Raw genomic sequence first — 27,884 nt, forward strand, 5'->3', positions numbered from 1 at the left:
TAAGCGTGAGTTCCGCACACGAGGCATTAAGGACATTCTTATTAATATTATGCCCTTTCCCAAACCATTTATCTAAACTTAACCAAAGATTAGAGTGTGTAAAGATGATAGGAAGCTGTTGTGTGTGATAGAAGCAAGTAATTGTCGTGTATTAGATGGAAACGATGTCCAGCGACGTCATTGGCTGTAGTGAAAGTTGAAGGAATTCAAACTAGTCACAGGATATCCTAAGAATTAGCCGAAAGTCGTACTAATCCTGATGATTGCTGTGGCAGTGTGTTGGGTTTATCATAGACTAACTTTGAAAAAAATTGTGTGAATAAAGAGAAATGTAGCTCTTCTGAGATAAAAATAAAATTAAACAAACCTAAAAAAGTACTGTAATTAGTTAATCTACTAATTATAAATGCAACATTGCTGGAGAGGTTTTTTGGCTAGCCATTTACCTAAGTAAGAAAGTTGAGAAAAGCATATGAGCCAAAAAAGATAGCTAGTATCTTCTTAGCTAAGAAAGCTGAGAAAAGTGTATAGGGCCAAAAAGATAGCTAGCTACTTAGCCAAGTAGCTAAGGAAGTTGAGAAAATCATAGCCTATGGGGCCAAAACGATAGCTAGCTACTTAGCTAAGTAATATAGCTGAGAAAAGCATGTGGGGCCAAAAAGATAGCTAGCTACTTAGCTAAGTAAGAAAGCTGAGAAAAGCATATGGGCTAAAAAAGATAGCTAGTAGCTATAGCTAAGTAAGAAAGCTGAGAAAAGAATGGAGCTAAAAAGATAGCTAGCTACTTTATTAAGTCAGATAGTTGAGAAAAGTGTATGGGGCCAAAAAGATAGCTAGCTACTTAGCCAAGTAAGAAAGTTGAGAAAAGCATCGCCTGTGGGTCCAAAAAGATAGCTACTTAGCTAAGTAAGAAAGTTGAGAAGAGCATAGCCTATGGGGCCAAAAAAGATAGCTAGCTACTTAGCTAAGTATTAAAGCTGAAAAAAGCATATGGGGCAAAAAGATAGCTAGCTACTTAGCTAAGTAATAAAGCTGACAAAAACATATAAGGCAAAAAAGATAGCTAGCTACTTAGCAAAGTAATAAAGCTGAGAAAAGCATGGGGCTAAAAAGATAGCTAGTAGCTATAGCTAAGTAAGAAAGCTGAGAAAAGCATGGCGCAAAAAACATAGCTAGCTACTTAGCTAAGTAATAAAGGTGAGAAAAGCACATGGGGCTAAAAAGATACTAGTAGAATATAGCTAAGCAAAAAAGCTGAGAAAAGCATGGGGCTAAAAAGATGGCTAGCTACTTTATTAAGTAAGAAAGTTGAGAAAAGTGTATGGGACCAAAAAAATAGCTAGCTACTTAGCTAAGTAATAAAGCTGAGAAAAGTGTATGGGGCAAAAAAGATAGCTACTTAGCCAAGTAAGAAAGCTGAAAGCATGGGGCAAAAAAGATAGCTAGCTACTTAGCTAATTAATAAAGCAGAGAAAAGCATATGGGGGAAAAGATAACTAGCTACTTAGCTAAGTAATAAAGCTGAGAAAAGCATGGGGCTAAAAAGATAGCTAGTAGCTATAGCTAAGCAAAACAGCTGAGAAACGCATGGGGCTAAAAAGATAGATAGCTACTTTATTAAGTAAGAAAGTTGAGAAAAGTGTTTGGGACCAAAAAGTTAGCTAGCTACTTTATTAAGTAAGAAAGTTGAGAAAAGTGTGTGGGACCAAAAAGAGCTCTACTTAGCTAAGAAAGAAAGTCCAGAAAAGCGTATGGGCCAAAAACAAATAGCTAGTAGCTACTTAGCAAAGTAAGAAGAAAGATAAAAACATAATTCTTTCTTTCTTCCATCTTTCTCGTGTATGGATGGACAGAAAACTGTTATAGCAATCACATATGGTGTAGTGTTTCAGTTCGTCCTCCGCAGCTGCAGGTGTCGCTAATGAGTATTTGTGCTCTCGTATCTCGCTTGTTCTTTCAGGAAAGAACAGGAATTAAATCGTTTTCTGAACGTGTTGTGTTTAGACACTTTGTTAAAACATTCCTGATCTGAAGGATTAAAAACACACAGAGTTCATCATGGATGTCGTTGAGCTGTTGAATTATCAGGTACAGACGGGATTAATGTGTTTGAGGGATGCTGCGACTCATTATAAGCAGTTTTGCTGTTCTGAGAAAGTCTCATCCATAACAGTCTATTTCCAAACGCGTATAACTGTATTTTATGTCATTTTAAATGTGTTTAAGATGATCTTGTAGGTCTAGAAGAACATTATTTTCTGATTTGTTAGACGCGTTCACATTATCATATTTCTGACATGTAACATGGTATATATAAGGATGGTATTACTCATTGTTGTACCATAGTATGTATTTATTTGTCTTATTAATATTTATATATGCACAATTTTATGTTGTTTTGAAGAAATTTGCTCAGAAACATCATTAAATGTCAAGAATGATTGACATAAACCATGGCATTTACATGGGACTCCTAGGTACTACATAGGTAATAAGATGGTACCACCATCAAATGTAAAAAAACAAACAAACAATCAATCAATCAATCTGTACCTCAATCTGATCAGAACTGAAAAGCACGTGCGAGCAAGTCGGCCTACAAACCGGACTCAGTTACACCAGTTCTGTCTGGAGGAATGGGCCAATATTCCAGCATCTTATTGTGAGAAGCTTGTGGAAGGATACCCAAAAATGTTAACTTGGTGTATGTAAATGTCTGACCCACTGGGAATGTGATGAAAGAAAGAAATAATGGACCAAATGTCCAGTTCTGCTATTATCTGACCTCATGGTCAAATGTTGCGTGGAATCTCATTTACCATCATGTGATCTAATTTTACCAGCCTGATCGAGGTGCCAAGAGACTCCGAAAGGAAGACAGCCATGAAGAGTCCAGAACTAAACACAGGATGACTGGCAGAGACTCTGGACCGGCTCCTCTGAAGGGAGAACCAAACATTGAGGAACAGAGAGGGGGAGAAGCGGGCGAGAAGATTCTCGAGAGACTGATGGACAAAGATGGAGAAGAACCAGAGGTGAGACCAAATTAGGGCTGCAAGATTTGGACAAAAAAACTCATATTGCGAATATTTTGAAAAATTATAGACTGTGATTATGATTGACAAATTTCCAGCCAGGTCTCCATAGTAACCAAATTGGCCCGGTTGCTAGGGAAGGTAGAGTCACATGGGGTAACCTCCATGTGACATATAATTATTAGCCAGTGTAGGTATTAATTTGCTCTAAACCAAGTCTATCTAGAAATCAATATCAATAAATGATCACGTTTATCTAGAAACATTGTTTGTGTGTATATCCATTAAACCCCGGCAGATAGAGACACGGCCCCGAGCAGCTCAGCAATATGAAATAATGCAGTACACTTGAAACACCTCACAGAACAAAGCAATAATTAGTGATCTATCTGAATCATCATGGCAAAAGGAGCGCTGGATGTTTGATTCTCCCATATATAGCCTCTCCGTGACTTGAAATGAAGCGCCCATAACTGTCACATAACTAATGCTTTTTTATGGGTAAAAAGAAAGGAGGCCGTTCATCAACATGTGCACGCCGAGGTCAGTTCTGGTCTTAAGTCGGTGTATACCTGCATGATGGACGAAGCTGAGCTTCAGTCACACTGCGTACAATCGTACTGGAAATATTACCATGTTATTCACGTGTCACGTTCATTTGGAGCGCGCACACACGTGCAGCTGATCAGATCAGGACCAGCATTAAGACAAGTGCTGTGAATTATTTTTCTCCTCCTTATTCAGCCTTTGGTGGATTTACAACTTATCTAACTAGAGCGTTTATAACCAGAAACTTGCAGGCCGCACTGTTTCAAAGCGAAAGCATGTCACGAGGCTCAGTGCATGTAGTCCATTGCAGGAGAATAGAGTATTTTGCATAATTATTATGATACCTGTGCGTGGCGGAGACTGAGATGCTGCTACCGCAGATGAAACTTAAAACCCTTTCACACAGGATGTGCCAGTTTAGTGGAAGTAAAGCACTTGGTGCACGTAAGCAAATGGATCTGAACTCTGAGCACTTCTGTTATTCTAAGCAAGAGATGGAGTTGTGAAGAACAGAACTGCTCTGAAAACACTGTAATAATGCTCTTAACTTAATAAGAAGAAGCACAAATAAGCTTTGAAGCTGTTTTGAAATTGTAGCCCTATGCTGTTTAAAAATCGCACAAGGTCAAATCGCGATTTTAATTTGATTAATTGTGCAGCCCGAGACCAAACTGATATGGCTTTATTTTACACATCCGGTGAAGAGGCTTATGCCCTGGGATTGGGCTATAAAAGCATTGTCTTTTTTAAACATTCACACTTTATCAGCAATTTTACATGATTCGAGTGAAAACAGGCATTGATACATGCATTTTTTGATATCCATAAAAGATGGATAACTGTTTTGTACTTTTGTTTGTTATATGTCGTTGGAAAGCTCTCAAAGAGTAGAATACAGCCTGTCTGTTTGTTTTACTCGCAGACAAAAATATAGCAAATAACAGTGAAGTATATGTCTTTGAAATACATGTTACATGTAAACCGAGTGGCTTATAAGCCGCTATTTTGCTTCTAACGTCACAAAAATAAACAGAACATTAAATATCGCATCACTTTTACATAGAAGAGGCGATTATCTTTAAAACAAGCCCACGCACCGCATAATCAGATGCATAGATCATTAGATAATCCACATAAAGCTCAATATGCACACGGCACATAATGTGTAGTATGTTGTCCAGCGTCATGGAACACTACACCAATCATATTAGGATTCAGATCGTTGTAACCAGAGGTGGAAGTCATCCAAATATGGGTAGAGAGGAATGTTCACTCTTATTACATATGGCCACCAGGAGATGGCGCCAAGTACACAGACTCAATGATGACTCAAATGACACAGAATGGAAGTGAATGAGATCTCGTTACTCTTGCCTGCATGCGTTGGAGAGAGAGCATACCTTCAGTAATTGTTGTGTTTGCATGTGAAACTAGTTCTTTGGTACAATTATTATGTTTGTTTGTTTGTAGACATTTTTGGACACTAGTATAAACTATTTTGGTAATGCTGTAATGTTTGATTGCTTTGTTGTATCAACACAAAATTGTTGTCAGCTACAGGTGTCGTGATTGGGAAGAAAACAAAAGTTTTTCAGAGCCACCTTATTTAGACCCTGAGATATATAATGTCGAATAAGAAAAATAATAATTCTGTGATATTTATTTATTAAATTTTTTCAGCAGTTTCTTAAACGGAGAGTCTCAGAACGTATCAATTTATATCATTAATTGTTTTTTACGTTTTCTTTAAGATTATACCAATCAATTGACCCTCATCGGTTCTTATGTGAAGTTACAAGCCTTTAATTTTGGGCATGCCACTAAAAGAGTTTACAGTTTGATTTAAAAAAAGTAAATGTGATATTAACTGCTTCGGTAACACTTTACAATAACACAGCCTACAACTTTTAAAGTAAAAATATTGGTTTTCGGCCACAAATTATTATTATTATTATTTTTATTATCGGTTATCGGTCATAACAAAAAATGTAGCAAGTATCATTTACATTTACGTTTACATTTATGCATTTGGCAGACGCTTTTATCCAAAGTGACTTACAGTGCACTTATTACAGGGACAATCCCCCTGAGCAACCTGGAGTTACGTGCCTTGCTCAAGGACACAATGGTGGTGGCTGTGGGGATCGAACCAGCAACCTTCTGATTAACAGCCCTGTGCTTTAGCCACTACGCCACCACCACTCACATTATCAGCCAAAAATAAGAAATAAAATGGGTTATTGGCCACAAAAAAAATAAAAAATCAGTTATCGGCTCTAAAAAAAGAAGTAATGGTTTTTGGCCATAACTAATAAAAAAATGTTGGTTATCAGCCAAAAAAAATTAAACATTTTATCGGTTATTGGCCATAACAAAACAAACAATTGGTTAACGTCCATAACGAAAAACGAAGCTGTTATCGGCCATAATAAAAAATCAGCTATTACTTCGTAAAAATCGTATTTGTATTTGTTGAAATTAACCTTACCCAAGAATAATAAATGCTGTATTTTTCATTGTTAGTTCATTATACCCAATATAGTGACGAATGTAAACAAATACAACCTTATTGTAAAGTGTTACCACTTCTTCGAATAGACATATTATAGGTATTATATTAGTTTTTACAATGTTTAACATGTTGTGTTTTGTTTATCTATTATACTGTTTATAATTGTTTGATAAACATATGATAATTGTATAAATAATGTGAGAAAATCTACTTTTATTTAATAAAATAAAAATATTTGGTAATAGTTATTTTTCTTGTTATCATCAACTAAAAGTTGATACTTTTGTCGACTAAAATTTTATTAATTGTAATTGCCGTTTTAGCCTTTAAATTAAATAAAACATTTGACAAAATGACAAGATATGATTTAGAGATATATTAGAGATGTGTGCTGTATTACAGAGCAGTATATTTAGGAGTCGTAATTAATGTCTGGTGTTATAAGCAAGTTTTGTACAGAATAAAATCTCTTGACCTTGTGACCTGCTGTGTAAACAGGGGGAGATTGTGGATGAGGGCACAGTGAAGAAAATGATCCTGACCTTTGAGAAGAGGTCCTACAAAAACCAGGAACTGAGAATCAAGTTCCCGGACAACGCCGAGAAGTGAGTTTTCCAGAACGTCAATTTAACACTTATTCAGTGTGAAACAAACAATTCACTGCAGAATTCACAGTGGCTAAGTGGCACAAAGAGTGACATGACTTCACTTTCCTTTGTTGCAGATTCATGGAGTCCGAGCTTGATCTGAATGACATCATACAGGAGATGCATGTCATCGCTACTGTTCCAGAGCTGTATCATCTGCTGGTGGAGCTTAACTCGGTTCATTCACTTCTGGGTCTCCTGAGTCACGACAACACTGATATCCTGATCATCACTTGATCTTCACCTTTACATTAATGCAGTAATCCACAAGAGACAGTCTTGTATAGTGATTTTACCACTGGTAAAAAGAATTAAAAAACAAAACCTATCCGTGGTAAAATCACTGCATTGTACAGAGACTCTTGAGTTTTCCTACTCTTGTCTATTCTCTCTAAAGTTATACTTCTGGTCTACTGTACTTTTAGTGTTGTAATACCTGATTTCACTTGAGTTAATTTCACAATTATGGATTGTGGCTCTAGTGTGAAAAAAATTATTATCGATTATTGCCCATAACAAAAAAGTTATCGGTTACTGATGGCCAAGTACTGTAATTGGCCAGTCAGTTATCAGTCATTACTAATAAAAAATATTGTTTATTAGCCTAAACCAAAAAATTATTTTCTGTTATCGGCCATATATATATATATATATATATAAAAAATCTATTATCTTCTATAACGTGAAAAATTTGCAGTTATCAGCCATGATAAAAAAAGTTATCGGTGATACCATTTTATTTATGGTTTTTGGCCATAATTAATAAAAAAGTTTTGGTTATCAACCACAAAAAAAATTATTACAGTTTATTGGCCATAACAACAACAAAATAATATTGGTTATCGGCCATAATAAAAAATCTGTTATCAGCCATTACTAACAAAAAATATCGGTTATCGATTGTAATTTTTTTTAATGGTTTTTGGCCATAATTAATAAAGATTACAGGTTATCAGCCACAACAAAAATTTTTACAGGTTATCGGTCATAATAAAAAATCAGTTATCGGCCATTACTAACAGAAAAATATCGGTTATCGGCCACAAAATAAGAATAATCTGTTATCATTGAGATTGTTTTTTTTTTTTTTAATAACAAATATTAATAACAAATATTACAGGTTATCAGCCACAAAAACAATAAAAAAATATCGGTTATCGGTCACAAAAAAATAATAATCAGTTATGGTTGAGAATTGTTTTTAATGGTTTTTGGCCATAATTAATAACAAATATTGGTTATCAGCCACAACTGAAAAAAAATTATTACAGTTTATCGACCATAACAACAACAAAAATATTGATTATCGGCCCAAAACAAATAATAAAAAAATACGGTTATCGGCCATAACAAACATTGTAGCAATTATGAGCCAGAACTAATAAATAAAATCGGTTCATGCTACAAAAAAAAAAGATCAGTTTAAAATGAGAGGAATGGTTTTCATCCATAACTAATAAAAAATGGTTATCGTCCATTACAAAAAATAAATGCATTGGTTATCTTCTATATATCGAAAAAATACCTGTTATTGGCCATTCCAACAACTGTATCATATATCAGCCAAAACATATAAATAATGTGGTTATCGGTCATTAAACACATGGATGATTTAAGTTTTTTTTTTTTCATTACTAATTAAAAATACTCGTTATTGGTCACAGCAATAAGAAAAATAACAGCAAGCGAAAACAAGAGTTTATATCTGTATCGACTTCATATTCATATCTACTTTATATGGCTTTTGTCTTTTAAAAAAACATTTATTTCATGCTTTTTATTAAGTAATTCAGCCCTTTTCCTTTTGGTCCATATTATAAGTCCTTAACATGAGTCACATATCAGCATCGCTGTGGTGGATCTACTGCAGGAACTGACCGACATCGACACCCTTCATGAGAGCGAGGAGGGAGCGGAGGTGCTCATCGATGCGCTGGTACAAAAATGTTTATTTCATAATCAGAGAATAAACATCATCAGTGGTGTTAGAGGAGCTGATACAGTGTGACAGTGAGATTATTATGAGCAAATGACATGATTTACTGTGTGTGAGGAATTCAGCTGTTTATTGGCCTGACATTTTTGGGTTCAGCAGCGAGACAGCATTAATATTCAGGCTGTTTTTATGGCTCTGTAAACCGACAGTTTGAATCAGGAAATATGAGCAATCAGAGGTTTATTGAACCGTGTGGGTCTGATTGCATCCATCTAGTATTTAAGTTTGTGTGCATCCATGGAAAAGCATTTACACACCAGAATAACTGTTTATATGGACACATCTCAAAAGGACTGTGTTGTATGCTCAGAAATAGAAAATTCTGGGTAATCAAAGAGACACGTTGCATTTCATCGGTGCGTTTGGACTGTTCGTTTTGTTGGCTCTTGTTCGTTTTACATGAGCAGAATTAATTTATTTGTCACTCTTGTAAAATGTCACTTTCAGTTCAATGCAACAATTGATATAAGAATGGCTTTATAAACAATTTGCACTAATTTTGGTGTAATATTATAGTTCAAAGGTGCTGTAAGGGATTTCAGCCGCTATACATCCGCGAGATTGAGCCGTTGGATTAGCCACGCCCCCTCTTTCCAAAACCGTGCACTATAGACATAACAAATGAGCTTTATTGAGACAGACATTGTGCAGAAATGGTTGTTAAATACAACTGCAGAAAAATAGCGCCCTCAACTGGCCACTGTAGTGAACACAATGGCTTAAAATTGGCAATAAGCCTCAATTTGCTGCAACTACAATGTTATGAGAACGTGATTGGCAAATTGATTGACAGGTGAAAAGCGTCGATGACTGCGGTCCGCGGACACATTTTTGTTTGCTGTTTACAAAGATCTCACAACACTTATTTCATTAATATCTTTCATGGAGTAGGAACATTTTTGCATACTTTACCATGAATGAATCGCTTGCAGCACCTTTAATGTAGGAGATTTAATGCAATAGTTAATGCTGCTGTTTTTTACTGTTATTGATTACGTAATTATGTCAAATATTAATACAATTTCAGGCCCAAACTTGCAGTTCACTTGCTATTTATTTAAAAGATAAAATCAACACAACCAAAACGGAAGGTCTTAAAGGTGCACTCAGTATTTTTTCCTCATTAAAAAAGTTACATTCACGTCTCCTAAATAACCAATATATGCAGTAACCTTATATAAGATGTTTTATTCTACATGTGGAGGGTCCGCACATGGGGGCTGCCATATTAGGATCACATGACCAGCCAAATTCGACTTGCTTAATCTCAGTAACCGTCCTGTTATTTGACACTTTCACTCGTTGATTAAAGTAATCATGGCTGACTGTGAATACTTATAAAGCTTATAAAGTGACTGTCTTGTCACTTTATAACTGGCTGCTACCTCAATAACTGCTATGTGCATAGAACACCATCTCATAGTATGTTATGTTTACGTTTTTTGCACTACTGAGTACTGGTCGGCGCTGCACTGTGTCTATTGTCCTGTTCATTGTCAGTAATTTGTTGTACTGTCCCATACTTTGCACATGTTTGCACGTGCACTTTATATAGGTATATATAGCTATTTTATATAGGTATTTTATTTCGTTGTGTTGTCTCATGTGGTCCTATGTTGGTCCTTTGTTGTTTTTATGTAGCACCATGGTCCTGGAGGAACGTTGTCTCGTTTTGCTGTGTACTGTACTAACTGTATATGGTTGAAACGACAATAAAACCACTTGACTTGACTTAATTTCTACAATGGCATCTGAAATTGAAACTATTGATTTTAAATGATGCTGCATCCAAGCCACTAGGTGTCAGCGTAAGTCCAACATGACACAAAGACAAAAGTTACTGAGTGCACCTTTAAAGTAGAAGTAAATGGTAAATGGTCTGCACTTGTTTAACCTTAGCGGTTTTGAAAGCGCTTCACACGGTGATATCACAGCATCACATTCACACACCAATGGTGGCAGAGCTGCCATACAAGGTGCTAGCCTGCCATTGGGAGCAACTTGTGGTTCAGTGTCTTGCCCAAGGACACTTCGGCATGTGGACTCGTGGGCTGGGAATGGAACCACCAACCCTGCGATTAGTGGCCGATCCGCTCTACCACCTGAGCCACAGCTATATCAGGATCGTTCAAATAAAGATCATTATTAATTGGAAAATCGATCTTTTTACCCGCCTCTAATTCCAACATGTCTCCTAAACCGTTTTACAGTTAAATAATTTACAAACGTTTACAAATCGTTTTGACTTTGATTTGGTCACAAATTGGATATCACTATTTCAACACATGGTGTTTACTTTGAACTACTTTTTGTGTTTTAATTTGGTTTGTTGTTTGTTTGTTTTTTAGTTGGAGGGTCAGGTCGTCGCTCTCATGGTGCAGAACATTGAACGTTTAGATGAAACGGTGAAGGAGGAGGCAGATGGAGTTTACAACACTTTAGGTAAGACATAAAACTTTCAATAGTCTAAAAAAATACCAAAGTGGCAAGAACTTGATAAAATCACAAGCTTATTGAAATATTCCGGGTTTAATGCAAGTTAAGCTCAATCGAAAGCATAATCGATTGAGACAATAATGGAGTAGAGTGGTGGCATAGTGGCTAAAGCACATAACTGGTAATCAGAAGGTCGCTGGTTCGAACCCCACAGCCACCACCATTGTGTCCTTGAGCAAGGCACTTAACTCCAGGCTGCTCCAAGAAATCTGGGTTGCAGTGAGGCACCTACAAGGGAAGTAAATGGCGTAAATTTCAAAAGTATAGCCACAAGACGTAAACAAAATGCGTGTTAACATGATTTAAGAATGATAAAATCGATTACTAATCTTTTCTTTCTAAAGCTATAGCCAATTTTAAAACGTTTTTGCCATGAAGACAAGCACTATAAATCAGTAATCATGCTTTTATAAAATTATAAGCTTCATATTTCTACATTTAAACCAAAAATTGGCCCTGTTAACTTCTGTTGTAAGTGCATCAGTGTAACCTCAAATGTAGCTTTACTTTTTAAAGAAAAGGAGGGATGAGTCACAATATTTTTGTGGTAATCAACATTATGCCACAAATGCTGTCGATTGAGCTCAACTTGTATTGAACCCGGAATAGTCTATTAAATCTGATTGGTTGGCTTTAAGCAACTTCTGGAGTCAGGGTTTATGGGTTTGCATCAATCTGCTGGGAACCAGTTGTAGTTATAAAAAAAATTCCCATTAATCTAGTCATTGGATTTAACAAAGTTTGCAAAGATCTTGTGTAATCGTTAGCTGCATTTCCAAAGGTCAGCGACAAATGGGTAAAAGTTAAAGGAATATCCCAGGTTATCTCATGTTAAGTTCAATCGACAACATTTGTGGCTTAATGTTGATTACCATAAAAGTTTATTTCGACTCGACAAATCGAAGTTACAGTGAGGTAATTGCAATGAAAGTGAATGTGGCAGATTTTGAGGCTTTAAACACATAAATATTTTTTTATAAAAGCGCTTGTTAATTAATTCTGCTTTTAAAACTCATGTAATATTTGTTTAAGTTGTTTAAGTTGTCATTTTTACAGCCGTTTTTGTATATTAGGGTTTGTTGACAATTAAAATTTGAACATTCATTGAATTTAAGAAACAAATGCACATTCGAATGCTAAAACGGTGTATTCTGGGCATCTGGGTAGCTCAGTGAGTAAAGACGCTGACTACCACCACTGGAGTAATGAGTTCGAATCCAGGGCGTGCTGAGCGACTCCAGCCAGGTCTCCTAAGCAACCAAATTGGCCTGGTTGCTAGGGTGGGTAGAGTCACGTTGGGGTCACCTCCTCAAGGTCGCTATAATGTGGTTCTCGCTCGCTCTTGGTGGGGTGCGTGGTGAGTTGTGCGTGGATGCCTCGGAGAATAGCATGGATGCCTCGGAGAATAGCGTGAAGCCTCCACACACGCTATGTCTCCGTGGTAACACGCTCAACGAGTCACTTGATGAGATGCGCAGGTTGACGGTCTCAGACGCGGAGGCAACTGAGATTCTCCGCCACCCGGATTGAGGCGAATCACTACGCCACCATGAGGACTTATAGCGCATTGGGAATTGGGTGTTACAAATTGGGCATAAAAAGGGGAGAAAATATGAAAAAAAGCTAGACACAGTGCATCAAATACAGTTTAACTGGAAGCAGGTGTCTCACGATGCTATTAAAGTTATTTTTAATTAGACACACACCTAATAAAACAGCGCTCCTGTACGAGACGCTGAATAAACAAAAACAAAGTGAAACAAAGACGTTCGTCTAGCACACGTTTACATACAAAAACAAATGGATGGTTGCAAAAGCATTCAGTGTGAACAGCACCTTACAGTTGGTGGAGGTCTTTGGCTGTTGCGTCTTGCACTCTAATAAGTGTTTCTCAGATTAAGCAATGAGTTGTTTAAATGCTTTGTCAGGAAATATGTTCAACTTAGAAATGTGAAATCCTCACGCTCGGTTGCAGTCTGCTGTGTTTTGTCTGATTGAACGGCCCCTGACCTGTGCTCATAGTCTGAGCCGCTTCACCACCGAGTTCAGCCGGATACCACTGCTATCTGAGAATATTGCTACTCTACATACAACTGTACTGAATAAAAATGATATGGTATTTCGCTGTTATTATGAAGCTTGAGTAAACTTGGCAAGTGTAGCACCATGTGTACTGCATATTGAAATTACAATATTATTACAATTTTTTAAATATTTAAGGTCAAAATTCAAACTTAATTTCTCTGCCCAACTGACAGCCCTAGTTGACATTACATTATCATGGCAATGAATTTGTAAAATTGGTTATAACTTCACACAGAAAAGGTTAGTAAGTGAATTTTTTTGTCATTTAAACCATATACAGTTAGTACAGTACACTGTGAAAAGAAACAGTGTTCCTCCAGGACCATGGTGCTACATAAAACAACATAGGACAAACACAGAACCACATGAGACTACACAGAACTAAATAAGACCTACACATTACTACATAAAGTGAATGTGTGCAAGACGGTGCAATAATTGCTAAATGTGCAAATTGCAAAGGGAGTCGGATGGTGTTCTGTTGTGTGTGTGTGTGTGTGTGCGTGCGTGTGTGTGTGCGTGCATGCTGTTACACAGTCTGGCCGTGAGGGCCCGAATGCTTCGGTATCTTTTGCCAGACGGCAGGAGGGTGAAGAGTTTGTGTGAGGGCTGCGTGGGGTCATCCACAATGCTGGTTGCGTTGTGTGGAAATATCCATGATGGAGGGAAGAGAGACCCCGATGATCTTCTCAGCTGTCCTCACTATCCTTTGCAGGGTTCACCGAAACGGTGCAAGTCCCAAACCAGGCAGTGATGCAGCTGCTCAGGATGCTCTCAATAGTCCCTCTATAGAATGTAGATGGGGGGTGGGAGATGTGCTTTTCTCAGCCTTCGAAGAAAGTAAAGATGCTTCTGGGCTTTCTTGGTGATAGAGCTGGTGTTGAGGGACCAGATGAGGTTCTCCGCCAAGCTGAACACCAAGGAATTTGGTGCTCTTGACAATCTCCACAGAGGAGCCGTCGATGTTCAGTGGAGAGCGATCAGTCTGTGCTCTCCTAAAGTCAACAACCATCTCTTTTGTTTTGTCTAAGTTCAGAGAAAGGTTGTTGGCTCTACACCAGTCCGTTAGCCACTAGACCACCTGACTCATCGTTCTTGGTGAGACCCACCACGGTCGTGTCATCGGCGAACTTGATGATGTGATTCGAGCTGTGCATTGCTGCTAACAAGCATATTGTTTAAGTCTTGTGGCTATACTTTTGAAAGAGTATTTTTCTTATTATTTACGTTCTCTTGACGGTCTCTTGAAGTTGGCTTCGATTAGCTCGTGTTTACAGGTTCAGTTCTGGAAAGATGCTGCTCGTCTGCAGGAAGAGATAAATACTGTGCTCTGAATGAACAGATTTAAATGCCACAATTCCTCCCTATCTTCCCCTCTCTGTCTCTCGTCCACTGTGATATTTTGCCTGAGATTGAGTTATTGGGTCTCTTCAGAGTCGTTTCTAATACAGCTGTGTCTCAAACTCCCCTGTGTCGTATAGAGTCGTCCACTTCCTATGTCTTTCTCTGTCTTTCTTTTGTCTCCCGCGCTCAACCGTAAGGATTTTCTTTGCCACGTTTTCTATAAAAAGCTATTTGTCCATTTATACTTGCCTTGATATAATTTTTACTGGCCCTGAGAAATTGTTTTAACATTTTGCTAATTATTAGAAACATATCTTTAAATTAAGCAAAGAATATTTTTATAAAACTGCAACTGTTGGTCTGCGTCAAACTGTCACGATTCTTTGGCCGTCACATCGCAATGAGCTTCGTTTATAAATGCTGTATGAAGTTTTAAAAATGTGAATCAGATTAATTTCACTATCTTAACTTTCTTTAGGAACGTGCATTCAAATAATTGTGATTTTTGTGGTTTCGCTTAGTTGTGTGTCACAAAATCGTTGTGAATAGCGCTGAGCATTGATTCGGGTTTCCCGATTGTTTCTGATTCACAAGCTCACGATTCGATTTTGAGTCGATTCAATTAGATATTTATTAATTTGGATATTTTTCAGTTATAATGCCCATTTTTGTGACATTTGAAAGACATTATCTCCCAATTAATGCTGTTAATTAAACAGGGGACCTACTAACTAGGTTACCCTATTCCAAAGCGATGGGTGCTTCAGGGTAAGAAGGGAAGTGCATGATGAATCCGTCATGCATAGTGCCCAATGTACAAGCCTCTGAAGGCGGTGTTATGATCTGGGGTTTCTTCCATTGGTCAGGTCGAGGCACAGCAAAGTTATGTGAAAATAAAATGAAGTCAGCTGACTTCATGAATGTACTGAATGAACAGGTTATCCCATCAATGGATTTTTTCTTCCCTGACGGCACAGGCATTTTCCAGGACGACAATGCCAAGATGCATCAGGCTCAAACTGTGAAAGAGTGGTTCAGGGAGCACGAGGAATCATTTTCACACATGAATTGGCCACCACAGAGTCCTGACCTTAACCCCATTGAATTATTTAAACTCTCCCAATATCAATACAAGATCTCGAACAGCAATTAATGCAACTCTGGATGGAAATAAAGGTTGTGATGTCGCATAAGGTTGTCAAAACAATGCCAGAACGAATGCGCGCAGTAATAAAAGCTAAAGGTGGTCCAACGACATATTAGAGTATGCAGCTTGCAAGGCAGTGTATATTGCATATTATATTTTGTTCCATGTTTATTGTATTTACATTGATTTGTAGAACATATGCTAAAAATCAGTACTGTCTCTTTAAGAAAACCAGCAGTTTTGTAAAGAGCATCTGGAAAGGAACGCATATCTGTTCTGTTTGTTATTAGATTTAAATGTATTTTTTTTTTTTATTGTTTTTGATCAATTGACTGTAAAGAACAGAAAGGGTATTAAAAGAGACATAAATCAATGACAAATTCATTGAGTGGATCTCATCTTTGGACACAAATTACACAAAATGAGTCCAACCAAATTTTTACTCTCAACACGCAGTGAAAGGTCTCGCTGCTGAATTCACCGCAAGACTACTCAATCACTGGCGAGTGAAATCTGGACATTTACCAGCCAGTGGCGAATCACAGGCATTTTAGTCGCATTGTGCGAAAATTGTTCACAAACGCAAGTGATTTACTCACATTTTATAGTGTTGCGCGTGTAGTAAAAGATTGATCTGAGCCTCCAATTTAGCCTGAACAAACTTGTCATACATCTCGCTTTGAAAACAGAAATTGTTTACGGTCAATTGACAAATCTTTTGTTAGATGTTAGAATTTATATAAGGGAAATTTAACACCTCTTTATCCAAGCAATTGGTGTAATTGTAAAACTGCCAATAATTGCCAATTATGGGGTGATTAATTGGCCTGGCCGATATACCAGTCAATCACTAATCTCTAGGCGATATTCATTATATCAACCAGCCGTGGTATGATGTGTTCTCCTTTCACTGCAGTTTGCATACGTTATCATGGCAACTGGGTGAAGCTGACATAGAAAAAAACTAGGTCACAACACGCAATTCACCTAATTGTTTGTGTGTGTACGACAAGCTTAGAGTTCACTCTTTCTTTCTTCCTGTCAGCGGTGATTGAGAACATGGCAGAGTTTCGGCCTGGTCTGTGTACAGAAGCTGCTCAGCAGGGTTTGATGCAGTGGCTACTGAAGAGAATCAAGGTAAGACGATCCATCACATCTGCTCAAGCAACCTCACAACATTGATGAAGAGTAAATAACTAAAATAGTGATGTTACTAACTTCATTTTCCGGTAATGAGCTACATTTTCCAACACGAAGAAATTGTAGCGTTACATTTGTCATATTATATTGCGAACGCAGCAATGGAGCCGAGAGAGTAATCAAATGCGCTCATTTAAACCAACCCCTCTCTCTCTCTTTATCAGTAACGCTGGGAAAACTAATTATTTAAATTAATTGGTTCTTTCTTTCGTGACATCATCTTAAACACGACACAAACTGACCAAAACAATAACACGACCACTAGCTGTTAGCTGCTAGCTCATTGTGCTGCATAAAGCAATTGTTGCATGGTGATTTTACACAAGTGTAACAGTTAAATTGTCCTGGTTGTTTTAGAAGCTTCCAGTAGCTGCTCAACTAAATAAAGTGAAGCTTTCAAGCAGAGTATCGAGCTAACGTAACAATACGTACCATCCTCCATCATGGATCAACGCCAGTCCAGGGCACTCTCCCTCCCATTGCTCGCCGGTCTAGAGAGTGTCCATTTGGTCGAACCACTTCCACTTTCTTCTGTTTGAACCACTCTGGCTGTTGTGGTCCTTGATGGTTCTGTAGTCACTTTTAAGTGTTTTTAACTTTTCCCTTCACTGTTGGTAGGTCCGGTGGTAGCCGTGTGCGACCAACAGCTGAGACGCTTCCTGAGAGACTTTATCGTTTTGCTCATCGCTAACGAGTGGACCGTCTGCACCTCGTTTATTGACCATGGCGTGGTTTTGCGCACAGCCATTTCTTTAACCATTCGAAAGTTATTTTTAATAATTTAATAATTATTTTCATAATTATTATTACTTTCCAGAGCTCCATGTTTTAAAGTTGCATTTAATTTCATCATCAAAAAGGTATTTTAATTGTTCAAATGTTTAGCAAGTGAAAATAGAACTTTTCAACATGTCATTGCATTTATTTAACAGCAGTCTCGCTTATGATATATTGCTTAATATCATTTTTATTATTATTACATTGAATATTATATTTCACTATACAGTAATATATTTCTGGCACTATGTCTTCCTGTTCAGTCATCTAGCTTTTATTATGAATCATACTTTTATTGTGACATGTTTTCTTATTTAAATAGTTAGATGTATTTAGATACTTTTAGTAGCTTAAGGTCTAGCTAACTTTTAAAATAGTAGCTTGACTGTATTTAACTACTTGCAGTTTTGAGTAGCTTGGTATTACCAATCTAAGGGGTGAGAGAGTATTAAAAACAGGAAATAATTCCAGCTCAACTGCCAGCCCAAGTAATGCGATAGACAAGAGGTGTTAACTCTGTTATTTAATTTTATTGGGGCAATTCTTTAGAATTAAGAGTAGCAGGTTTTCTTTTGGCTTCAGAGCAACCACAGGCTCAAAACAACAAACAAAATCCTGCCTAGAAAAATAAGGTAAAATAAATAATCTATCAAATAAAATAAAAATTACATTCAACTTAACCTGTCTACACTAAACAGTTCTCAAAGGAAAATGGGCATACCAAGCTGCATGGTGGTGGCGTAATGGGCTAAAGCACATAACTGGTAATCAGAAGGTTGCTGGTTCGATCCACACAGCCACCACCATTGTGTCCTTGAGCAAGACACTTAACTCCAGGTTGCTCGGGGGGGGGGGGATCGTCCCTGTAATAAGTGCACTGTAAGTCGCTTTGGATAAAAGCATCTGCCAAATGCATAAATGTAAATGTGAATGCATTAAACTAGTAAAGTGACAAGATAAACATGATTGAAAACAGCACAGATCTCTCTCGATCTCTTGACGTGGCACTGTTGGTCTGATGGTTGATCTGGAAGCGAGATGTGACCAGCCCAAAGTCACACACAACTCGTCTGTGTCAATCAGATATGGCTCTTTTATGCACGCCATGTCAATTAGCCATCAACCCGCCGCTGAGAAGTGGAGCTGTTCAATAAACCTTTCAATTAATCAATCAGGAGTCAGCAATCCGTTCCTGAGAATCGCACGGCAGAACAAGAGAACACACTTTAGAAGAGTGAACAAAAAATACAAAACGAAAGCAAATCACATTAACACTGAATCTTTACACTTGGTGAGCTTACAGTTTAAGAATAGCTTTCCCAACACTGCATCACAACCAGGGCTGGACTGGTAATCTGGCATACTGGTCATTTTCCCGGTGGGCTGACGCACTTTGGGGCCGTTCAGGGGCGGATTTGCCATCGGACCAGTGGGTCGGCCGCTATAAGCTAAAATGAGCCGTCGCGTTATGCAGAACAGACCACAAAACGGCACCGCGATTTGCAGAAAAGGACCGCGAACACCCCCCGTTCCTGTCTATTCCATCCATTAATATCTTGAAATTGCATACATTAAGTTGCATATATATTTTTGTTATGCATTTATTGTTTACTTGCATTATTTGTACAATTTTATGCTGTAAGTAATTACATTGATATGTAGAACACGTGCTTAATCGGTACCGTCTCTTTAAGACTAGCGGTATCAGCCAGTAAGCGCATATAATGACAGAGGATGTGCATGATTTCTTTAATGCATCTATGTGTGATTTAGAACGAAATGTTTCTTTTTTGTTGTTTTAATAAACAAACGACTTTAAAGAATAGAAAGAGTAAACGTATATCAGTATATCTGAATTATGTTGGAATTATAATTGTTTCCAAACAGGTTTCCACAAACACTTTGTACCAATAGTTGGCATGTCGGTGCTTTCTTATGGTTGCCTTAACCGCTGTGTACTTAACCATTTGATACAAAGTACTTATTATGTACATACATGTTGTTGCATTGTAATTACATTTAAAGTACTTGCATTTAATTACATTTGTAGTTACAGTGTTAACTTGACCTCTAACCCACCCTTACCCCAAAACCTAACCCCTAATCCTAAACTTAACCCTACCCATACCTCAACCGCAGGTATGGGTAGCAGCAAATGTGTAGTTACTCAGTAAATACATAGTCTTGTATATATTTAATGTTGGTACATAGTAGTTAAGGCCACCTAATATATAAAGCGTAACCCCCCTATACTTGTCTTGGCATATTAAACTGTGGTAGGAGAACATATTTTAACATCCAAAAAATGAAACACTTAGCCCTTAAGATCATTTCAGGAACTCAAGTCAAAGTGAAGTTGGCTGTACGTTATAATGGATTTCATTTGAAAAATGTATGAGCTGGATTTGAGATTTCCGTAAGCGCTGTAGGGATCACACCAGAATTCACAGTTGTAATCCAAGTGAGGTGAAATCCCTTCAGATTTAAGACTGCACGCTGACGATAGAAACACCGACTGAATGGGACTCTGCTGCCAAACCAATTGAAAATGCGTGTTTGTTTCTCTCCCAAACAGTCCAAGATGCCTTTCGATGCCAATAAGCTGTACTGCAGTGAAATCCTCGCCATTCTTCTGCAAAACAACGACAGTGAGTTTAAAAAGACATCTTTAAAAGAAAGAGGAACTGCTTTTGAGTAATCCCGCTTTCCTTCTCTATGTCAAAATGTTTTGTTGCCTGGTTTGTTATAAAGAACTTAAGAATCTAAGTTGGAGATTAAGAGTGAATGCAGAAACAGATGAGACCGGATTGGTTTATCATTTCAATATAATAATTATTGGCTCTAGTTATCTTATATGACAGTCACATTTAAACTGACTTTGAAACTTTTTACCAAGCCTTCATCAGTTCTTTAGGGTACTTTTTCAAATGCATTTTATGTGTAGATTTTATTGTTTTAGTCCCACACCCAGACGTTCAATGTTAAACTAAGAAAGGGGCTTGGGTAGCTCTGTGAGTATTGACGTTGACTACCACCCCTGGATTTGAGAGCACCAGGGCGTGCTAAGTGACTCCAACCAGGTTTCCTAATGCCTCCTACACACTACACGACTTTCAAAGACGTCGGATCGTGGCACCGTTCATATTACACAACTGTATGTCTTGTCAATGAAGTCGTAGCATTTTGAAATTACACGACGAATCTGCGACGGGTGAAAACATTTCACTATTGACGAATCTCCGACGACTCTGCCTGGACTCCAAAATAAGTTTGACAACAGAGTACAAGCCGAGAAGTGATACGAGATATGAAAACAAATGCAGGATCATATGTTATGATCGTATGTGTATGTTTTTAATCATATATTTTATTGGTTACAATATGAAAACGTTCCTCCTACTGTATAATCTGCCTATTTGCTGAGCTGACCGTCCAAGAGAATTGGCGATTTCTCTCCAACTCTTCTCTTTCTCCACGTGCTGAGTGACTCCAGTCAGGTCTCCTAAGCAACCAAATTGGCCCGGTTGCTAAGGAGGGTAGAGTCACATGGGGTAACCTCCTCGTGGTCACTATAATGTGGTTCTCGCTCTCGGCGTGGTGAGTTGTGCGTGGATATCGCGTAGAATAGTGTGAAGCCTCCACACGCGCTATGTCTCCACGGTTACGCGCTCAACAAGCCACGTGATGAGATGCGTGGATTGACGGTCTCGGACGTGGAGGCAACTGAGATTCGTCCTCCGCCACCCGGATTGAGGCGAGTCACTACGCCACCACGAGGACTTGGAGAGCATTGCTTCTTTCTCTTTTACATGTGTAAATAAACACTAGATAGCATGAAATGCTTGAGACAAACATGCCTTAGTCCATACACGATAACCAGCGTTATCTGCACTAATGTTTTCAAAAGTATGTTGGAATTTACAATAAAACTTTGTTCAACTTTTCCAACAAAATAGCCATAAAAAGTCTTTATTGGACTGTTGGTAGCCTATAATATGACTTTATCTGTTTTGTAGACTTGCTATGATATATTTAGTTTTACTTTTACATAAACTAATTTTTTAACCACTTCACAGATTTCATATTAGCAAACTATAGTTTTGGCAAGTCGTTTAGGACATCACCTTTGTGCATGACACAAGTAATTGTTCCAACAATTGTTTACAGACCGATTGTTTCACTTTTAATTGTCTATATCACAATTCCAGTGGATCAGAAGTTTGGAAAATTCCAGAAAAGGATATCAAGACTTTAGGCAATTAGTCAATTAGCTTCTGATAGGAGATGTACTGAATTGGAGATGTACTTGTTGATGTATTTTAAGGCCTACCTTCAAATTCAGGGCTTTGCTTGACATCATGGGAAAATCAAAAGAAATCAGCCAAGCCAAATCAGACCTCCACAGGTCTGGTTCATCCTTGGGAGCGATTTCCAAATGCCTGAAGGTGCCATGGTCATCTGTACAAACAATAGCACTCAAGTATAAACACCATGGGACCGCACAGCCATCATACCACTCAGGAAGGAGGCGCATTCTGTCTCCTAAAGATGAACATAGTTTGGTGCGAAAAGTGCAAATCAATCCCAGAACAACAGCAAAGGACCTTGTGAAGATGCTGGAGGAAACAGATAGACAAGTATCTAGATCCACAGTAAAATGAGTCCTATATCGACAGAACCTGAAAGGATGCTCATCAAGGAAGAAGACACTGCTTCAAAACCGCCTGGTATCTTTCCATTGGCTAACATCCACTTCAACACCCGGAGAATTTAAAAGACTGTAAATAATGGGCTCACAGGGCAGATTCACTTTTTTTTTTTATATCATCATTTTTTTATATCGAGCTGTAATTTGGCAAAATTAGGCAAAAAAGTGTGAGAATATAATTTAATTGTGTGTATTTAGGATATATATATATATAAATGTTAACTATGAGCCTCGGTAAGACAAAGGAGTCAGATATTTTATTACAAAAATGTTCAAATGTGATTTCCATACAGAAATTGAGACGTGCTGGAAACGACACTGTGACGGGAATTTTCATGACAAAAATGACAAATGTCCTTTGATGCATGTACAGACACTGTTGGACATTGTTAGTAAACAAATTAAATTAACTAGTGAGAGTGTGAAAAATGTTTTAACAAGACTTTCTAGACTTCCACAGGGCTTAAAAGTGCCCGAAACCTCCATATACAGTTTAATGATACTGAATGAGATGTCAATAAAATTGCAGAAATTAAATTTATTTGACACCATTTCAAAATATTCAGAAGTAATATATAACATTTTGAGTGACTTCAGTGATTCATGTTTAATTCACTTGTAGCTGTTTTTGTGTGTGTGTGTGTGTGGGGGGTATTGCTTTTCCTGTGGTGTGTAATTTTCCTCTTGGTCTAGCTTAGCTCACTCTTTCTCTCTCTTTTTAGGATATTATTATCACACTGAGCTATCATTTATCTTTTCTCTTTATGTCTGTCTGTCTCTCACTCTCTCACTAATTTCTCCTCCTGTCTCTCTCTCACTAATTTCTCCTGTCTGTCTGTCTGTCTCTCTCTCTCTCTCTGTCTCCTCCTGTCTCTCTCTCACTAATTTCTCCTGTCTGTCTGTCTGTCTCTCTCTCTCTCTCTGTCTCCTCCTGTCTCTCTCTCACTAATTTCTCCTGTCTGTCTGTCTCTCTCTCTCTGTCTCTGTCTCCTCCTGTCTCTCTCTCACTAATTTCTCCTCCTGTCTCTCTCTCACTAATTTCTCCTGTCTGTCTGTCTCTCTCTCTCTCTCTCTGTCTCCTCCTGTCTCTCTCTCACTAATTTCTCCTGTCTATCTGTCTCTCTCTCTCGCTCTGTCTCCTCCTGTCTCTCTCTCACTAATTTCTCCTGTCTGTCTGTCTCTCTCTCTCTCTCTCTCTCTCTCTCTCTGTCTCCTCCTGTCTCTCTCTCACTAATTTCTCCTGTCTATCTGTCTCTCTCTCTCGCTCTGTCTCCTGCTGTCTCTCTCTCACTAATTTCTCCTGTCTGTCTGTCTCTCTCTCTCTGTCTCCTCCTGTCTCTCACTCACTAATTTCTCCTGTCTGTCTCTCTCTCTGTCTCCTCCTGTCTCTTTCTCACTAATTTCTCCTGTCTGTCTGTCTGTCTCTCTCTCTCACTAATTTCTCCTGTCTGTCTCTCTGCTCTCTCTCTCTCTCTCTCTAATGTCGTCTCCTGTCTCTTTCTCACTAATTTCTCCTGTCTGTCTCTCTCTCTCTCTCTCTCTCTCTCTCTCTCTCTAATGTCTCCTCCTGTCTCTCTCTCACAGAAACAAGGGAGCTGTTGGGAGAAATGGACGGTATTGACGTTCTGCTGCAGCAGCTTTCAGTAAGACCCTCTGTCTGTCTCTCTCTCGTCTATCAGGGCAGCAAACCTCTTTAAATCAGCTTTTATGTGAAATCTCAGTCTGTGAGACTCTTCCGAGTCCATCATGACCTGGAGATCATTGGCATTTAGTATACAGTTATCACACCCATGCAGGTCACTTGGTTATGCAACATTAAACTGCCTTCTAAGATACCTAAAGTCCAATTTATAAAGCTCAGTGAAATAATTCAAAATAGCAGATGAGTTGATTTACCTTAAATTTAGTTTTAAAAAAATTGTTCCATCTAATTAAAGGAATATTTCAGGTTCAATTCAAGTTTAGCACATTTGTGCCTTTTAACCCTTTATAAATGGGCCCCATTCACTTGCATTGTAAGTGCCTCACTGTAACCTTGATCTTTGCTTCTTTGTTTTTTTTTTTTTTAAAGAAAAGGCGAGATAAGTCAAATTTATTTATTTGTTGTAATCAAAATTATGCCAGTAATGCTGTCGATTGAGCTTAACCTGCATGGAACCCAGAATATTTGTTATTTAGGCTTCTTACAGTATCATGCTATTAGCTTAGCAACATGCTAACATAACACCCTTAGTTAGCATAAAGAGTGCAAAGGTGATTCTCAAAAAAAAAGTCGTATTTAAGCCCAAATCAATGTGCCAGATACGGGTCAGGAGCTTCAGTTAATGTTCAGATCAACCATCAGAATGGGGAAAAGATGTGACGGTGTCAGATGGGCTGGTTTGAGTATGTCTGTAACTGGTTTACATTGTTTAATTGTTGATTTTACCATAGAGTGAATATTTATTTATTTTTGGCCTGATCAAAAAAGGTTTATTTACTTTTATTCGTCATTAACAACATGTTTTAATCAGTTATTAACGTTTTTGCCACAGGTGTTTAAACGCCACAACCCGTCCACGGCAGAGGAACAGGAAATGATGGAAAACCTGTTTGACGCTCTCTGTTCCTGCCTCATGCTGCCGGCCAATCGCGATCGATTCCTCAGGGGGGAGGGGCTTCAGCTCATGAACCTCATGCTCAGGTGTGTTTCTGATCATTTGGGAGAGTTTCCTCTAATTTCAGGAAGAGGAAAGCATTGATGGGCTGTTCTCAGTTTTTAAAACTTAGTTTTTTGTCCAGACGATATAAACCTGTGCACTCAGACTCGAGGAAATTGCGTTCATATCATAACGTGACTATTATGGGATCACTTTTTCCGTAAAGCTTTAATAGATTTATAGATTCATTTTTTAAAACCGATTGGAATTGAGTTGATATTTTATTTTCAATTATCACGTCACTTTCTCTGTGTTTTTATAGTCTCCTAAAAACGTTACTTTTTATATATTTTGTATTTTATTGTACATTTTTTATTACATAAAGTCGTCTAAAAAAACATTTTCTTTTTTATTTGATTTGTTTTTATATTCATCTGTATGTTTCATTTTTCTTTTTTCAGTTGGCACCTTTTTTCCATATTTTAAATCGATTTTAATGTAATTATTAATTTTCACATCACAATTTTAAATAGATTTTTTTTTCTTTTTTTTTATTTGCCAGGACAATGCATATTAACAACAGTACGCCTGTAACATGCCAGAGTTAGCCAAAGGCTAATTTTCATCTGTAGTCCTGTTTGCCAGTTGTACAATGGCACCCTAGAGAAAATATAATTTTAAAAGTTTGTAAGTACATATAAGTACAGCTCTGTTTGTCTGCTACAGCGTAGCTGCAGTGGACAATAATTATGAAAATGTAAAATCTCATTAAAAAAATTAAATTCTGAGAAACAACATAGTTATACGCACAGGCAGTAGCAGCAAATAGCATGCACTGTCAGTGCAACCAGTTAAAACATTTGTTAGATGCATATAAAGATAATTTTCAACATCATTGGCACGGTCATACAAATAATAAACAAGGAAAGATTCACGACTAACACAAACGGTCAACAGTAAAACTTCAGTGTTGACAAGTCTGATTACTAATAAGCCAACATTTCAGATGAAATCGAAATTATCACGTCACTTTTTCAGAATTATTATAATGTCCTAAAAACTTTCATTTTATATTTTTATTATATTTAATAATTTTTTTTATATTAATCTGTAAGTTTCTTTTTTTTTATTTTCAATTATGTCACCTCCGTAATTTTAATAGATTTAAATGTTATTAGTCATTTTAAATAAAAAAATATATTTTATTTTCAATTATCACGTCACTTTTTCTGTATTTCCTAAAACGTAATTTTATTTGTTATATTTTTTATTTTATTATAGATTTTGTTATTATATGGAGAATTTTTATTTAATTAGTAATTTTCACGTTTATTTTCAATCACGTCACTTTTTCTGTATTCATATAATCTCCTAAAACGTAATTTTATTTGTTATTTATTTTATTATATTACATTTTTTCATACTGAGTCTTCTAAAAACTTTCATTTTATTTATTTATTTTATTATATTTAATTTTTTTATAATGAGTCTTCTAAAAACTTTAATTTTATTTATTTTAATTCATCTTCAAGTTTAATTTTCATGAGGTCATTCTCTGTATTGTTAATAGATGTTATTTTCTTTCAATTTTCACATCACTATTTTTAATAGATTCTTTTATCAATTGATTTTGTATTTATTTCTAAAATGTTCTCTTTTTTTGATTATTCTCTTTTTCACTTCTTCTGTCCTGCCTGGACATCTTGAATATTTTCCCCCAGTGTAGATAAACCGTGTAGTTTGTCATTGGCGAATGAATGAAGTGCCAGAATGATGGACAGCTACATTTCCCCTGAGCGGTGATAGTCGTCTTCTGTCCTCTCTCTGGGAACTCCAGTTTTCATAGTCAAAGCTGGTGTTTAGATCAGTTTCCTGTTTTATACACGAGAGGCCTTGGGATTGATCAACCATTTTTAATTGACATTTTTCTAATCTGTGTGTTTAAATTCAGAATTAACAAACAAAGCACCCAAATTGTGGTTTAAATCATAATTTTTAATTGCTATACACACAAATGATTTAGGCTAAATTTGTTCTGCAAGTTTCCTGAATGAGGCTCGATGTCTGTCGCTCAAGTCGAATTCATTTTAGTGAATCAGTGTTTGATTCGTTGTTCATTTCTTATAGCAATCTCTCAGGAATGTCCCCAGAAGCTTGAGTGGCATTTTACATGGTTTTGTAGTGAAATAGTTGATGCAATACTGCTTATTATCATTGTTTTGAACTCATTTAGATGCATTACTTGTATAAATTTGAATTTATGCATCCAACTTGATGCCGACACCATAATTGAGTCTCTTTGATTTTGTGCTAGAATAAAGTGCTTTTGGTTTTTTAATAATAAAGATATTTTTCCCTTCAATAGGTTTAATGTACTGTTGTTAGTCATTTGTAGTGTAGCTAACTACTTTTTCAAAAGTTTAGCTTGCCCATGGTTTGTCTACTTTAGATAATGTGTTGCACGTAGCAACACTTTTAAAGTAGCTTCCTCAGCGCTGCCAGATAAAGAGCTGTGATTGACCCAGTGTAATAGTGTTGCTCTTCATGATTTGTGTGCAGGGAGAAGAAGATGTCTCGGGTCAGTGCTTTGAAGGTTCTGGACTATGGAATGATCGGTCCAGAAGGTTCTGATAACTGTCACAAGTTTGTGGACATCCTGGGCCTCCGAACGATATTTCCTCTCTTCATGAAGACGCCCAAGAAGATGAGGAAAGTCAAAATCTCAGACAAGGCACATGAAGGTTTGTAA

At 37.3% G+C, this 27,884-nt stretch overlaps 1 protein-coding gene across 1 annotated transcript; it reads left to right on the forward strand.

Annotated features, from left to right (window-relative positions):
* Positions 1-1,957: 1,957 nt before the first annotated feature.
* On the forward strand, positions 1,958-27,884 carry LOC127618964 (beta-catenin-like protein 1). Its single transcript, XM_052091669.1, has 11 exons — positions 1,958-2,088; positions 2,844-3,035; positions 6,595-6,701; positions 6,821-6,960; positions 8,582-8,679; positions 11,088-11,181; positions 16,857-16,948; positions 20,364-20,436; positions 24,081-24,139; positions 25,031-25,179; positions 27,695-27,884. Exons 1-11 carry the CDS (start codon positions 2,059-2,061, stop codon positions 27,882-27,884), a joined length of 1,224 nt encoding a protein of 407 aa, XP_051947629.1. The 5' UTR covers positions 1,958-2,058.

Source organism: Xyrauchen texanus, chromosome 25 (assembly GCF_025860055.1).
Source record: "Xyrauchen texanus isolate HMW12.3.18 chromosome 25, RBS_HiC_50CHRs, whole genome shotgun sequence".
In the NCBI taxonomy this organism is placed as follows: Eukaryota; Metazoa; Chordata; class Actinopteri; order Cypriniformes; family Catostomidae; genus Xyrauchen; species Xyrauchen texanus.